Source organism: Sus scrofa, chromosome 2, assembly GCF_054392235.1.
Source record: "Sus scrofa isolate SSC_HxYL_T2T_F1_AM1 chromosome 2, Sscrofa_HxYL_maternal_Yorkshire_Landrace_v2.0, whole genome shotgun sequence".
NCBI classification, from domain to species: Eukaryota; Metazoa; Chordata; class Mammalia; order Artiodactyla; family Suidae; genus Sus; species Sus scrofa.
The window spans coordinates 76849024-76864981 of NC_139384.1; the positions used below are offsets into that span (position 1 = coordinate 76849024).

At 43.2% G+C, this 15958-nt stretch overlaps 1 protein-coding gene across 2 annotated transcripts; it reads right to left on the reverse strand.

Annotated features, from left to right (window-relative positions):
• Positions 1-773: 773 nt before the first annotated feature.
• LOC102167351 (uncharacterized) lies at positions 774-15129 on the reverse strand. 2 transcript variants are annotated; one of them, XM_021083749.2, is made up of 5 exons: positions 14968-15129; positions 6455-6542; positions 4676-4802; positions 4414-4474; positions 774-3119 (listed from the first exon to the last, which is right to left on the reverse strand). In XM_021083749.2, the coding sequence occupies exons 2-5, from the start codon at positions 6530-6532 to the stop codon at positions 1400-1402; spliced, it is 1986 nt and encodes a 661-aa protein (XP_020939408.1). In that variant the 5' UTR covers positions 6533-6542; positions 14968-15129; the 3' UTR covers positions 774-1399. The 2 variants fall into 2 exon arrangements, with proteins under 2 accessions (XP_020939408.1, XP_020939409.1); XM_021083750.2 differs by lacking the exon at positions 6455-6542.
• Positions 15130-15958: the final 829 nt, after the last annotated feature.

Genomic DNA, 15958 nt, shown 5'->3' on the forward strand with positions numbered 1-15958 from the left:
TGACAGGAGGAAGGTGCCTATTCTCACAGGGAAGGACCACTTAAGGCAGCCAGTGCACGAGGCAGTAGAGAAACACACCCCCATGTCCTTTTTGACTGCACCTTTGTAGACGCAAACATTCCCCCTAGCACTCTGAAAAGCATAAAGTGCTTCCCATACCAATTAGACCTCAGATGGATATCATTAGAGAAGTGGGGAATCAGACAGTACTCCCAAGCATGAAAGTCTCAATTAGTTTCCTGATGGACACCAAAGAACCCAGCAAGAAATCCAAACTCCAGTGGATCTTTGACGTGGATCTTAGGAAGACATCAGCGCAAACCTACGGCTCTATGAAAACAGAAATCAAACAGCTGGGGGTGGTTTTGAGGATACTCTTGATGAAAAGGTCCACAAAATCCAGAAAACAGGCTGGAAGATGGAATCCTTGAAGCTCCTGTGGCTTGGTCTCTCTCCCTGGATGGTGGCTCCAAACTCTGACTAAGAATGCCTTGTTTGTTTCTGCCTTCCAAATCCCATGCAAGTGAGGCTCCTGGTGAATTCTAACATGGAACCATAAATGGGAATGGGTTTTGTAAAATCTAGTCCCTGACATTATCCACAGGGAGGATATCACATTTTTACCTTTTTTTGGTCCTATCATCTTCTCTTTTTAAGTCAAACTCTCTTCACCAAATACCAGCCAGAGTAATGGACAAAAAGCAAAGGCCCAAATAAGAAAATAGTATTTCATGTGAAACTATATTCTTTCACAAATTTGACACACATAAAAATTTATTTCAACTGTTTATTAGAATGTAAAATGGGAAAACGCTCACATACCCTTTACCCCAAAAGAGCTTTGTCTGTAACAAATGTGGAATATTTGTATAAATAATAGAGTAGGGGTATCTAGAAACTGCCGCACAAGGCCAGGGAGGAAATCCCAATACCAAACTATCATTCTTCAATGGTCCCTTAACACAGAACAAAGAAAACACTATTTACCAATTAACCTACTATGTACCAGAAACACACTTTAACTCACACATGGATCCAATAGGCTCAAAATGGAGAGAAAAAATATTAACTCTTTTAAGGAAAAATTACTACCTAGTACTCATATTACCACTGTCAAAAAACAATTCGCAGAAGTCTCACTTCAATATTCCTTTCTAAAAATTAACAGGTAGAAATCCACAGTCCAGTGGTGCACGTCAAGGAAGAGACTGGATAAACATAATAAATTCACAACATTAATAACGAGTCTTTCAGGCTCAAAGTTTTCTGGAACATCATACATAAATTAATTTCCATCAAACTTGGTCATGTTACTTACTTTTTTTCTTCTTCACTGTAGGAGTTTACACATGTAAGAATGTGGGCTCATGACATCTTACCACACTGTTTACATTCAAGATTATCCAGTGAGTCTTTCTGTGCCTTCTAAGGGGATTAAGATGACTACAGGCTTTCTCATATTCTTCACATTTATGTGGTTCTTTCCCCTGTGCACTCTCACACGTCTTAGACAGTTTGGGCGACAAAGGGAGGCTTTTCCACACTTATAGGGTTTCTCTCCAGCATGAGTTTTTCCATGTGTTTGTAAGGAACAGTTATAATTGAAGGCTTTACCACAATGTTTACATTTGTACGTTTTCTCTCCAGTGTGAGTGTTTTTATGTGTTTGTAAGGAACGGTGAAAACTGAAGGCTTTACCACACTGTTTACAGACATAGCGTTTCCTTCTAGCATGAGTTTTTTCATGTTTGCGAAGATAACTTGAACACACGAATGCTTTACTACACTGCGTACATTCATAGGGTTTCTCTCCACTGTGTATTTTCGTGTGTCTTTGATAGCTCGTGTACCAGATGAAGGCTTTCCCACAATCCTTACATTCATAGGGTTTTTCTACACCGTGAATTCTCTCATGTTTTCGAAGATAACTGGGACAACTGAAGGTTTTATGACATTTTCTACATTCATACGGTTTTTCTCCAGTATGATTTCTTACATGCATTTGGAAGCCTCTCTGAGAAGTCAAAGCTTTACCACACTGCTTACATTCATATGGTTTTTCTCCTGTGTGAATACTTTGATGTGTTTGAAAAGAATTGTAGTATCTGTAAGCTTTTCCACATTCTGTACATTTATAGGGTCTCTCTCCAGTATGAGTCCTTACATGTATTTTTAAGGAAGAAAAGTAACTGAAGGCTTTACCACACTGTTTACATTCATAGGGTTTCTCTCCAGTATGAGTTCTTCCATGTATTTGTAAGAACTGGTAATCTCTGAAGGCTTTTCCACAATGTTTACAGTAATAGTTTTTCTCTTTGATGTGACTTCTTTCATGTTTTCGAAGATAACTGGGACGACTGAAGGCTTTACTACATTTTTCACATCTGTAGGGTTTTTCTCCAGTGTGACTTCTTTCATGTACTTGGAAGTCTACAAGAGAATGGAAAGCTTTACCACATTCTCTACATGTATAGGGTTTCTCCTCACTATGAATTCTTTCATGCTTCCAAAGGGAACGAGGACAAATGAAAACTTTACAACATTTTTTACATTCAAATGGTTTCCTTTCTATGTGAGTCCTTAAATGTGCTTGAAAATTGTGATGGGATCTATAGGTTCTTCCACACTGTATACACGGATAGGATTTTTCTCTGGTGTGGGTTCTTTCGTGTATTTGAAGAGAATCTGAGGAAGTAAAGGTTTTGCCACATTCCTTACATCTATGAGGAACATTTCCAGTGTGCATTACCTTGTGTCTCTGGAAACCTCTGAGGCACATGAAGGCTCTTCCGCCCTCTGTACACGTATAGATTTCCTTTCCACTGTGATTTCCCTCATGTTTTTCAGAAACCTGGAGATAACTGAAGGCTGTCCCATCTTCCTTACATGTATATGGCTTCTCTCCATATTTCCAACACTCATCTGGTTTTGGTTCAGTGTGACATTTAATGTGTCTGTTAAGGGATGAACGATGCATGAAGCCCTTTCCACAAGCACTGCATGGATGTGGTTTCACCCCAGGAGTTTTCTGATTCAAACTGAGACTTGGAATAAGGCTCAAGTTTTCTCCAGGTGGACTACCCTCTCTATTTTCACAGAGTCTTCTTACCACAAGATTTCTGGGAAAAAAAAAAAAAAAAAAAGGAAATGCAAGTTACTAATGATTTCTTCATTAGTGATTTTATATTCATTACTAGAACATGTGAGCTACATTTTATGATTTATCTCAAAAGTGCAGGTTTCTTGCCCCATCTAAATTATCTGGAATTGAATATACTGAAAACTGTGCAAGAAGACTTCACCCTTGCTACCATCAAAACAGTCACATTCAGGAGTTCCTGTTGTGGCTCAGCAGAAACCAATCTGACTAGTATCCATGAGGATGCAGGTTCTATCCCTGGCCTCTCTCAGTTGGTTAAGGATCTGGCACTGCCATGAGCTATGGTGTAGGTTGCAGACACGACTTGGATCTGGATTTGGTGTAGGCCAGCAGCTGTAGCTCCAATTTGACCCCTAGCCTGGAAACTTCCATATGACGTGAGTGCAGCCCTAAAAAAGACCAAAAAAAAAAAAAAAAAAAAAAAATCACATTCATATATAGGCTTTATTAATACTGTTTCCAAGTGAACTCTTTTGCCAATACTGAAATGTTAATGAGAGCATTAACATTTTTCTAAGAATAAATACATTTGAGGCGTTCCAATTGTGGCTCAGTGGGTTAAGAACCCAAGCACTATCCATGAGGATGCAGGTTCAATCCCTGACCTCACTCAGGGGGTTATGGTTCCAGTGTTGCCATAAGCTATGGCATAGGTCACAGATGTGGCTGAGATTCAGTGTTGCTGTGGCAGTGGTGTAGGTCAGAAGCTACAGCTCCAGTTTGATCCCCAGCCCAGGAATTTCCATATGCTGAAGGTGTGGCCCAAGGAATAAACGAAAAGACAGGAAAAGAAAAAAAGAGAGAGAAAGAAAAAGAGAGTAGGAGAGAGAGAAAGAGTAAGAAAGAAAGGAACACATGTACCATTAAGATTAGATTATTAAAAACAAAAATGGAGTTCCTGTTGTAGCTCAGCGGATTAAGAACCCAACCAGTCTCCATGAGGATGAAGGTTTGATCCCTGGCTTTGCTCAGTGGGTTAAGGATCCACATTGCCGAGAGCTGCAGCATAGGTCACAGATGAGGCTCAGCTTTGGTGTGGCTGGGGTGTAGATCGGTGATGGCAGCTCCAGTTCAAACTCTAGCCCAAGAACTTCCATATGCCATGAGTGTGGCCCTAAAAAGAAATACAACAATTAAAAAAATTTTTTTAAATTGTAGACAAGCTTATTTATTTTTCTTGTTTTTAAAATTTCACAATATACCAGGACTCTGACATGAAACAGTTACTTTCTATTCTATTGTGAGAGACTCACCTTGGTTTCCTCCCCGGATTTTTGTACTCATCTTCAATGGCATGACCTTCCCATTTTCTCCCTAAAATGCAAACCCAGAAAAATGACTCCAAAGCATTAGAAATTACACCAAAAATATCAGATTCTAGCGCTACAATGAGCTGCGACCACGCCTAGCTTATTCACCAATGTGCCCCCTTTCCACATTCTACATCTTAGAACAATGCTGACGGGCAGGAAAAACTTGTTCTCTGACAAAGTGAAGGAAAGGTGTCACCCTTACCTACTAAGGCCAGGTTCCTCAAGGTCTCTCGCATCACATCTCTATAGAGTTTCTTCTGGGAAAGATCCAGTAAGGCCCACTCCTCCAGGGTGAAGTTCACGGCCACATCCTCAAAAACCACTGAGTCCTAAAATAGCCAAATGTGGATACGGTAGGATGTGTGAGCCTGACATTGCCAGACTATAGTCTACGGATAGAAAGGCGATGTCTGATTCTGTCATCGCCAAACCTCGATTCCATGACTTGATCATCAGAAACCAACTCTCTGTCCACACTGACTTCCTCATAAACCTACAGCATCATGAATACGCAGATGTGATTTATATACATCTTCATTGTGAGCACATTACATGCTATTGCTCTCTAATGGCAGGGTCCAGAGTATGTTGGAAAATGACCCAATGCCTATAAATGAAACACACGTTATGGTTTTCACCCATTCCTTGTGAGAAAACCTTTGCTCTCTGTCCTTATTACCTACTGTTCACAGCACTCCATGAGGTCCCAGTGAATAAAACCATGACGAGGAACTAGAGGGTTTCTCTTCTATTTTCATCACCAAACATGAGATTCCAAGAGGCCTGTGGAAAGCAAATCTTTAACAAAGCCTAGCTGGCCACAGAGTTCTGGGTTCTTCAGGCCATTAGAAGGAATCAGATGGCTAGATGCAAATACTCCTGTGGAGAAAATTACTTTTAACTTGTGTCATCATCATCACAGATGCAATTCTTCCTTTCTCTCTCTGTTGTATTTGATGGGCTAGTGAGTAATTTGGATCTGAGAACGCAGACATAAGGAAGAAGGCGTGACAACTTACATTACAAAATCCATATACCCATGTGCCTCTGAGCAGCTTCCAGCCAATTCCTGGCACACAGGAACACCAACTGAATCAACGATAGGCCAGAAAGCTCTTCCTGGCAGAACCATTAGTTACCCTGGGCCCTGCTGCCTTGAGGAACACGTTAAGAGCTGCAGACGGCAAAGACTTCGCTCAAGACCATGATGGTCTGATACTGAATTTCCCCGCAATTATAAAATATGTGTAAGTGTCAGCAGTGCTTTCTTCCAAAGAACGTAAAATCCCCAGTCTCCAATCAGGAGGAAGTGTTTCCTGACCAGCTGCTCTACAGGCCACCCAGCCAATGTCTGTCATTTCTATGATCCCCCTTGCAGTAAAGGAGCAGGAGACCTCAACCCCCGAGCATGAGAATCCCTCACTGGCAAGAGGTTAGGAAAGGGTTTATTCCTCCAAAGGTTTTGTTTATGGATAGGGTAAGGGAGGCCTCTCAAGAGAGCATGAAACAGCTTGAGAGAGCAAGGGAAGGCACATGGGAGTTGTCTTTTTATGATCACATTCACATACAGGAGTTCCTGTTGTGGCCCAGCATGTTAAGAAACTGACTAGTATCCATGAGGATGTGGGATCAATCCCTGGCCTCGCTCAGTGGGTTAACGATCAACATTGCCATGAGCTGTTGTGTAATTTGCAGATTTGGCTCAGATCTAGTGTTGCTGTTGTGGTGGCGTAGGTCACCAGCTCTAGCCCCAGTGTGACCCCTAGCCTGGGAACTTTCTTTTTTTTCTTTCTTTTTTTGTCTTTTTAGGGCCACATCTGCAGCCTATGGAAGCTCTCAGGCTAGATTTGGAGCTATAGCTGCCAGGCTATGCCACCCAGGCACAGCCACAGAGGATTTGAGCTGCACTGGCAACCTACACTACAGCTCACAGCAATGCCAGATCTTTAACCCCCTGAGCGAGCCCAGGGATCAAACCCACCTCCTCATGGATACTATTTGGGTTTGTTACCACTGATCCACGACAGGAACTCCTATCCTGGGAACTTTCATGTGACATGGATGAGGCCCTAAAAAAGAAAAACAAAATTAAAAATTAAGGAAAAAAGAACACAAACACCCATCCAACTATATGCTGTTTTTAATAAAATTACATTAACAGTAAAGAAATTAAGACTCAGAGATGAAAAGATATCCCACGTCATCATTAAAAAACAGCTGGAACATCGATATTACTCTCAGACAAAGCACTGGGATAAAGAATGGCATTACATATTTATAAAGGGGTCAAGTCTCTAAGGAGACACAGCTATCTTTAGGGTTATGTGCACAGCAATAGAATGGCAAAGTACACCAGGAAAAAACAGATGGAACTGCAAGGAGAAACTGATGAATCCACAAATGTAAGGCAGAACCTTCAACTTGCCTCTATTAATAATTACAAGAACCAGGGAGTTCCCGTTGTGGCGCAGTGGTTAACCAATCTGACTAGGAACCATGAGGTGGTGGGTTCGATCCCTGGCCTCGCTCAGTGGGTTAAGGATCCAGCGTTGCCGTGAGTTGTGGTGTAGGTTGCAGACAAGGCTCAGATCCGAGTTGCTGTGGCTCTAGTGTAGGCCGGCAGCTACAGCTCCAATTAAGACTCCTAGCCTGGGAACCTTCATATGCCGCAAGTGCGGCCCTAGAAAAAGACAAAAAAAAACCCCAAAAAACCTTGTACACAGAGTTCCCTGGTGACTCAGTGGGTTGAGGATCTGGCATTGCTGACACTGTGGCTCAGGTCATCACTGTGGCGAGGGTTCAATCCCTGGCCTGGGAACTTTTGCATGTCATGGGCGTGGTCAAAAAAAATTTTGAACATCTGTTTCAGAATCTTTTTTTCTCTCCCTCCTGTCTTTCCGTGTTTTTTTTTTTTTTTTTTTTTTTTTTTTTTTTTTTTTTTGCTTGTTTTGGTTTTTTCCTTTCTTTTTTGTCCTTTGTCAGTGAACATGCTTCAGAGGAGGGATGTCCTCTCTACCCTGGTATTTATGATTTTTTCCTCCGTGGAGTCTTAAATCAGTGCCATCAGGATGACCGGCCTCCTCCATTACAAGTGGTTGCGCTATAAAGTATGAGGAACGTAGGCTGAAGTCAGGTTTGAACTAATCTTTTGGCTGTTCCACAGGGGTGCCACAGTGTTGTCCTCTATAACCCGGAAGATCAGGATTCTTGTTGCACCACAGGCAGCAGCAGCAGCAGCTGCATTAGCAGAGGCACTTCAGTGTCCTAGGGAGCCCTCTGGAATTAGAGGGATGGACTCAAGCCAGCCATCCTAATACAGCCTTGCTCCCTCTCTTCTCTTTGTATTTTTACATAACTCCTCTTCATGGCTGACCACCCAATGGACCTACCTCTTGCACAGGATATAATCCCCCTCTTCAATGTGTGTCCCATACAGCCTGTGTCACTGCTTCACTCTCACATCGATGAACCCCAACGAAGACATCCTAGAGTGGATCAGGATGTTCTGAACAGAGTCTACTTGACCTTCTTCCTCTTACAGATTTTTGCTAACCTTCCCATGAAGGAATTAGAATTTCAAATAAACTAAGGGGAGGGACAAATTAGAAGTTGGGGATTGGGAGTTCCCGTCGTGGCGCAGTGGTTAACGAATCCGACTAGGAACCATGAGGTTGCGGGTTCGGTCCCTGGCCTTGCTCAGTGGGTTAACGATCCGGCGTTGCCATGAGCTGTGGTGTAGGTTGCAGACGCGGCTCGGATCCCGCGTTGCTGTGGCTCTGGCGTAGGCTGGTGGCTACGGCTCCGATTCAACCCCTAGCCTGGGAACCTCCATATGCCGAGGGAGCGGCCCAAGAAACAGCAACAACAACAACAACAACAACAACAACAACAACAACAACAACAAAAAAAAAGAAGTTGGGGATTAACATACACACACTACTACATATAAAACAGATACTCCACAAGGACCAACTGTATAACACAGGGAACTCTATTCGATATTCTGTAATGACCTATATGGGAAAAAAATCTGAAAAAGAATAGATATATGCATAACTGAATCACTTTCTTGTACACCTGAAACGAACACATTATAAATCAACTATACTCAATATAAAATGAATATAAAATGAAAAAAATTTTAAATAATAAAATAAACTGAGTAATTTATATATTTTTTCTATTTAATAGCCTTTATTCTTAATTAACTTACTTTTGTCTTAAATTTTTTATTTTTTACTTTTTAAATTGTTTTCCATTTTGCACATGGAGTTCCCGGGCCTGGGATCAGATCCAAGCTGCAGTCACAACCTAAAATGCAGCTGTGGAAATGCTGGATCCTTAACCCACTGTACCAGGCCAGCGAGTGAACCTGTGACCCAGGGCTCCCAAGATGCCACTGTTCCTGTTACACCACTGTAGGAACTCCTAAAATTTTCATTTTAAACTTTGATTTTTGCTTTTCTACAGAGGAAAGCATTCTAAGATTTACTCCTTTAAACACTAATGCTTTTATTTAAAAAAAATTTTTTTATGTGTTTTTGCTTTTTAGGTCCGTACCCGTTGCATATGGAGGTTCCCAGGCTAGGGGTCAAATTGGAGCTACAAGTGCTGGCCTACGCCAGAGCCACAGCATTGCAGGATCTGAGCAGTGTCTGGGACCTACACCACAGCTCACGGCAATGCTGGATCCTTAACCCACTGAGCGAGGCCAGGGACTGAACCCACAACCTCATGGTTCCTAGTCGGATTCGTTTCTGCTGCACCATGATAGGAACTTCAAGACTAATACTTTTAAAGTTTAAACCATAAAAAATGAAGTTTCAAATCCCCGTCCAACTTAAATAACAAGAGACATCATAGTTTCTCCTCACATCTCACTCTAGGGATCATCTCAGGAGAATAAGTTCTTTTTTTTTTTAAGGCTGCACCTGCGGCATATGGAATTTCCCAGACTAGGGATTGAGTGGGAGCTGTAGCCTCAGGCCTACGCCACAGCAACACTGGATCCAAGCCCCATGTGTGACTAATGCTGCAGCTTGTGGTAACACAGGGTCCTTAACCCACTGAGTGATGCCAGAGATTGAACCCACATGCTCAGCGACACTGTTGTTGGGTTTTAACCTGCTGAACCACCACAGGCACTCTAAATAAGTTAACTTTTTTTTTCTGGCCACCCCACAACATATGGAATTCCCAGGCCAGGGACAGATTCAAGACATAGTTGTGACCTTCGCTGCAGCTGTGTGGCAACGCCAGATCCTTTAACCCACTGCCAGGCTGGGAATTCAACTTGAGTCCTGGCTCTGCAGACACCTCCTATCCCACTGTGCAATAGCATGAACCCCAGGAATAGGTAACATTTTATAATACACTCAGGATTTGTTCCTAATCCACTAAATGTATCAGGATTTTCAAAAGTTTAAGTTTTGAGTAGTTTTTCACCTATCAATTAAAATAGGAACTCATCTGCCTTACCACCATTATAGCATTTAAGTTTTCAAAGTTCTCTAGGGTCATACACCTATCCAAATACTCTGCTTGGTTCCATAATTTCTTGCCTTCCTCCCACTGTAACTCTCAACCAGTTGACACTTTTAAAGCCCAAGAATGAGAGTGTTCATACGCAAAAAAAGAACACCATACACACAAAAAGACACGAGATGGATTTAAAGACCTAAACATAAGGCCAGATACTATAAAATTCTTTTAAAAGAGGAAAACGTAGGCAGAACACTCTGACATAGTCACGGTGATATCTTTTTTGATCCACCTCCTGGAGCAATGAAAATAAGAAGAAAAATAAACAAATGGGACCTAATTAAACTTAAAATCTTCTGAACAGCAAAGAAAATCTTTTTTAAAAATTTTTTTGGCTTTTCAGGGCCGCACCGGCGGCATATGGAGGTTCCCAGGCTAGGGGTCTAATCGGAGCTGTAGCTGCCGGCCTATACCACAGCCACAGCAACACCAGATCCTTAACCCACTGAGCAAAGCCAGGGATCAAACCCACAGCCTCATGGTTCCTAGTTGGATTTGTTTCCCCTGTGCCACGACGGGAATTCCAAGAAAAACTAAAAAAAAAAAAAAAAGACAACCTGCAGAATGGGAGAAAATCTTTGCAAACTAAGTGACCAACAAGGGATTATTCGAACAGCTCATGCAGCTTTATATCAAAATCAACCCAATGGAAAAATGGTCAGGAGGTTCCTGTTTTGGCTTAGTGGTAAGGAACCTGACTAGTATCCATGAGGAATCGGGTTTGATCCCTGGGCCTGCTCATTGGGTTAAGGATCTGGCACTGACATGAACTGCGGTGTAGATCCCAGACGAAGCTTGGATCTGGTGTTGCTGTGACTGTGGTATAGGACAGCAACTACAGCTCCCATTCAACCCCTGGCCTGGGAACTTCCAAAGGCTGTGGGTATTGCCCTAGAAAGACAGGAAAAAAAAGTCAGGAGGAGTCCCTCTGTGGCTCAGTGGGTTAAGGATCTAGCACTGTCACTACTATAGCTAAGGACGCTGCTGTGGGGCGGGTTCAAGTCGAGGAACTTCTGCATGCCATGGGTGCAGCGAAAAAAAAAAAAAAAGAGGTCATAAGATCTAAATAAGACATTTCAGTAGACATTTCTCCAAAGAAGACAGATGGACCAAAAAAAAAAAAAAAAAAAACAAAAAAAAACACATGAAAAAATGCTCAACATCACTAATCATTAGAAAAAGGCAAATCAAAACTACAATGAGGTAACACTTCTACCAGTCAGAATGGCCATCATCAAAAAGTCTACAAACAATAATCCCACTGTGGCAGGACAGGATCAGTGGTGTCTCTGAGTGCCATGACATAGGTTCAATCCCCGGCTGGGCACAGTGGGTTAAAGGATCCAGTGTCGCTGCAGCTGCAGTGTAGGTCACAGCTGTGGCTCAGATCAGATCCCTGGCCCTGGAACTCCATATGCTACAGGGTGGTTGAAGGAGGGAAAAAAAAAAAGTCTACAAACAATAAATGCTGGAGTGTGTGTGTGGAGAAAAGGGAACCCTCCTACACTAATTTTTTTTCTTTTTTTTTGTCTTTTGTCATATTAGGGTCATGCCCACGGCATGTGAAAGTTCCCAGGCTAGGGGTCTAATTGGAGCTACAGCTGCTGGCCTACGCCACAGCCACAGCCACACCAGATCCGAGCCGCGTCTGCAACCTACACCACAGCTCATGGCAATGCCGGATCCTTAACCCACTGAGTGAGGCCAGGGATCGAACCCACAACCTCATAGTTCCTAGTCAGATTCGTTACTGCTGTGCTATGACAGGAACTCCACCTCCTACACTACTGGTAGGAATGTAAATTGGTACAACCACTGTGGGAAACAGTATGGAGGCAAAAACTAAATACAGAATGACCATATGATCTGCAATCCCACTCCTGGGCATACATCCAAAGAAAACCACAATTTGAAAAGATACATGCACCCCAATGTCCACTGCAGACACAATAGCCAAGACATGGAAGCAACCTAAATGTCCATCAACAGAGGAATAAACAAAGAGGTGGTACATGTATACAATGAATATTACTCTGCCATAAAAAAGAAGACTAAATAATGCCATTTGCAGCAACATGGATGAACCTAGAGTTTATCATACTAAGTCAAGTCAGACAGAGAAAGACAAATATATAACATCAATAATATGTGTAATCTAATTTAAAAAATGATACAAAATGGGAGCTTCTGCTGTGGCAAACAGGATCAGTGGCATCTTGGGAGCATTGGGACACAGGTTCAATCCCTGGCCCAGCACAGTGGGTTAAGGGTCTGTTGTTGACACAGCTACAGCTTAGGTGGAGACTCAGGCTTGGATCTGATCCCTAGCCTGGGAGCTCCATATGCATCGGGGTGGCCAAAAATGAAAACAAAAAAACCCAAAAAAACCGGAGTGATATGAAAGGATATATTCACAGAACAGAAACAGACTCAAAAATTTCAAAACCAAACTTAAGGTTACCAAAGGGGAAACAGTGGGAGGAGGGATAAGTTAGGGGTTGGAATCAAAATACAAACACCACTATGTATACAATATATAAGTAACAAAGACCTACTAGATAGCACAATGAAATCTACTCAATACTCTGTAATAACCTATAAGGGAAAACAATGAAATCTACTCAATACTCTGTAATAACCTATAAGGGAAAACAATCTGAAAAAGAATGGATATATGTATAGGTTTAACTGATTCACTCTGCTGTACTCCTAAAACTAAAACATTGTAATTCAATAATACTCTAATGAAAAAAATTTAAAATAGCTCAATTATGAAAAATCTTACACACTCAAAAAAAAATTGTATCACAGGAAGTTCCCTTGTGGCTCAGGAGGTTAAGGATCTGGCGTGGTCACAGCTGTGGAGTAGGTTCCAACCGTGGCATGGACTCCACCCCTTGTCCAGGAACTTCCACATACTATGGGTACGGCAAAAAAGACAGAAAGAAAAGAAAGGAAGGAAGGATATCACACACTACCAAGGGAAAATAGAGTTAAGAGTTGCAATATTCAATATATAAACATTTACATGGCAAGAAATAGAAATATTTGAATCAGGTAGGACAAGCAACTGCTTCCCCATATTCCGGAAGAAAACCCACATTCCCAAGCTCGAGGTCCAGACTTCCCTTGTTGGGGTGCAACCCCTCGAGTGGGGCAGTCCCTGGTGTGGAAGGGTTGTGGGACACCTGAGCAGTGTCAGGAACAAACTCTGGTAACTTCACACACCCTCTCTCTTTTCTCAAGACATAATGGAAATACTCCTCCTCTGAGGCTTCATTTCTCACAAGTAAAGAAACTCCTGGCCAGACTGAATTTCAGACTGTGACTCAAATGAACCCCCCAATTCCTAAACACTTTGTCCAGAAGACAAATCTCCTGACTTCACAGACTTCCTCTACATACACAAGTTACTACACGTGCACCCACACCGTGGATGCCAAAGTCAAGCCTATGTCTAGAAACAGGCCCCAGGAAAACACAATTAGAACCTCACAAAAGGCATCACTCCCCAGCCTCCGACAAGCCCCTCCTGCCACGTACAGCAGACCCCTGGCTTCCTAGGTCTGTAGCTTCTCTCAGGTAAAAAGGTTTCTTCCATAGCAGGTGTTTGCACTCGCAGGCAGAGAGGCTCCGCAGAAGAATCAACTAGGCTTTCAAGTACTTCCCTTGCAGGGTCAGGTTACCTTAGAGACACTGACTTCAGGTCTCTGCTTCCCAGCTAGTTGCCCTGGACCAGCATTAATACCTTAAATACACACACCCGGTATTCGAACAATCCACTAAAAATCACCAAAACCCAGTATTTGGGTATAAAAGACGAACGAAAACTGCAAGGCATTTTGTCAATTTAGCAACAACCCCCGCTCCCGCAATATCCATTCATTTCAGAAAATAAATGTCAGTTGATTATTATTTTCGTGGCAAGAAACTGGAAAACAACTGTAATCCAACACACTTCTGGATATGGAAGCATAGCTCTGATATTGCATTTGAAATCACCCAAAAGAGAAAAACAGATCTTTAACTACACTCAATCATGGGGTGAAAGAAAAAAAAAAGAAACCTAAAATTTTTAAAATGGAATGTAATTTTCCAATCTATTGATTAAATACATTTTATATTTACCTGAAAAAAGGAGACTTAAAAAAGAGAACCAAATCACAAACTCAGGGACAGGCAGGGCTACCTGGAACTGTGATGAAAAGACAAACCACCCAGCAGTTTCCAAAAAGGAATCTCTACCCAAAGGACTCAAATAGGATGGCTGTGCCCAGGAAAGATTCTGGGGGTGGGGCTTCTATACAAGGTAGTTCCAGGTGATTAGCACCTGATTTCTTCTCCTGGAAATTATGCGCAGGCAAAAAACAAAAAGCCATCCATGGCTCCGTGCAGAAATGATAAGCAAAATAGTGCCCACTTTTTTTTTTTTTTTTGGCTTTTTAGGGCAGCAGTGCGGCATACGAAGTTCCCAGGCTAGGGGAGAACTGGAGCTGTAAATGCAGGCCTAAGAGGTAGCCACGGAGCTCCGCGTAAAGAAGTTAATAAGGAAGCTATGAATAGGAGAGGGAAGATCTGGAAACTTCAAGACATTTCTTGCCAGCCCTGGGAGAAACTGGTCTTGGCGGGGGCGGAGGGGAGGGTCGTGGATATGAGACCCTGCTCCTCAAACTTGAAAAAGCGAAGAGGGCAAACGGGTCTCCCGGGAAGAAAGAAGGGACAGGGGACCCCACAGACCACAGCTCCTCCACGCACCAACCTCGGAGACCGAGTTTCCGCTGCCCCAGTGACCTTTTGCGGTCACAGCACAACTTAGAGCAAAAACCGTCGCACCCGGACTGCTGGCCCTGGCCCCACGCTGCGCCCCGCCCCCGCCCCCGCGGACTGGGTACCCAGGTCCGCCGCGGGGAAGCCAGGGTGTGCTCATGGCCGATACTGGGTCCCACAACTCACCATGTTTCCGTTTCTCCGGTTCCAGGTCGTCCACCACCACGACTCCCAGCCGGCAAGCGCGGGTCACAATGACAGAGGAGGTGACAGACTCATCTGAGGCAGTTAAGTGGACCCAGTTTGGCTTCCGGCCGCTACAGCCAGTTGGTGGCAGCCCGCTCCACCCACACACGCACGCGCGCACAAGGAAGGTGTTCTTAACCCGCGAGTCCCCTGATTGGACAGTTCGCAAGGCCACACCCTCCCGGGCCTGTGTCACCGTAGGTTAGAGGGCGGATCTTGGAGCTGAGCTTGTGCCGGCAGCGGCAGGGAACTGGCTTTTCCACAGACCCTGCAATGAATCATAAGGCTTCACAGTTAGTTAAGGCGCTTAGAAGGTGATTCCCATCCACTATAAACATCAAACAAACCTAAAATCAAGCGCTCTGCGTAGATCTATCAAAGCATTGAGGTGACAGGGCGAACTGATCTCAGAGAGATAACAGTGAGTGATGGCTTAAAGCTATATCAGTTAAGAATCTCTGTTTAGGAATTGAATCTGGGCAGCCTGAATGAAAACCAGGAATCCTAGCTGATAGACCAGGGAGAGGCTGGGAGCAGAATTTCTCTGATTCTTGCCCTCTGTTGAAAGCAATACTTTTTCAAGGAGGCAAGGACAGAAAAAACCAGTACGAAGCCTATTGTTAAGAGTCACAGTAAGACATGGGGAAGAGCACACAGAGGAGTAATTTATTTAAGTCAGAAGCAAAGTAGTAATACACTCCTAAAAGAGGAGTGTGGGTGTGGGCCGCCTCCTGAGTTAGCACACCAGAGAGGTGATTTAAATCACTTACACAGCACAGTTCTTGTGGGTCTTTGTTGACCTTTGGCCATCATCTTGTTCTATTTCTCACACTTGACCAGACCCAGGCTCACCTCCCCAATTCTTCCCCTACCCCTCCACATGCATGCACATCTTTTGGCAAAGATGGACTCCAGAGCAAGGGGTTCTGGG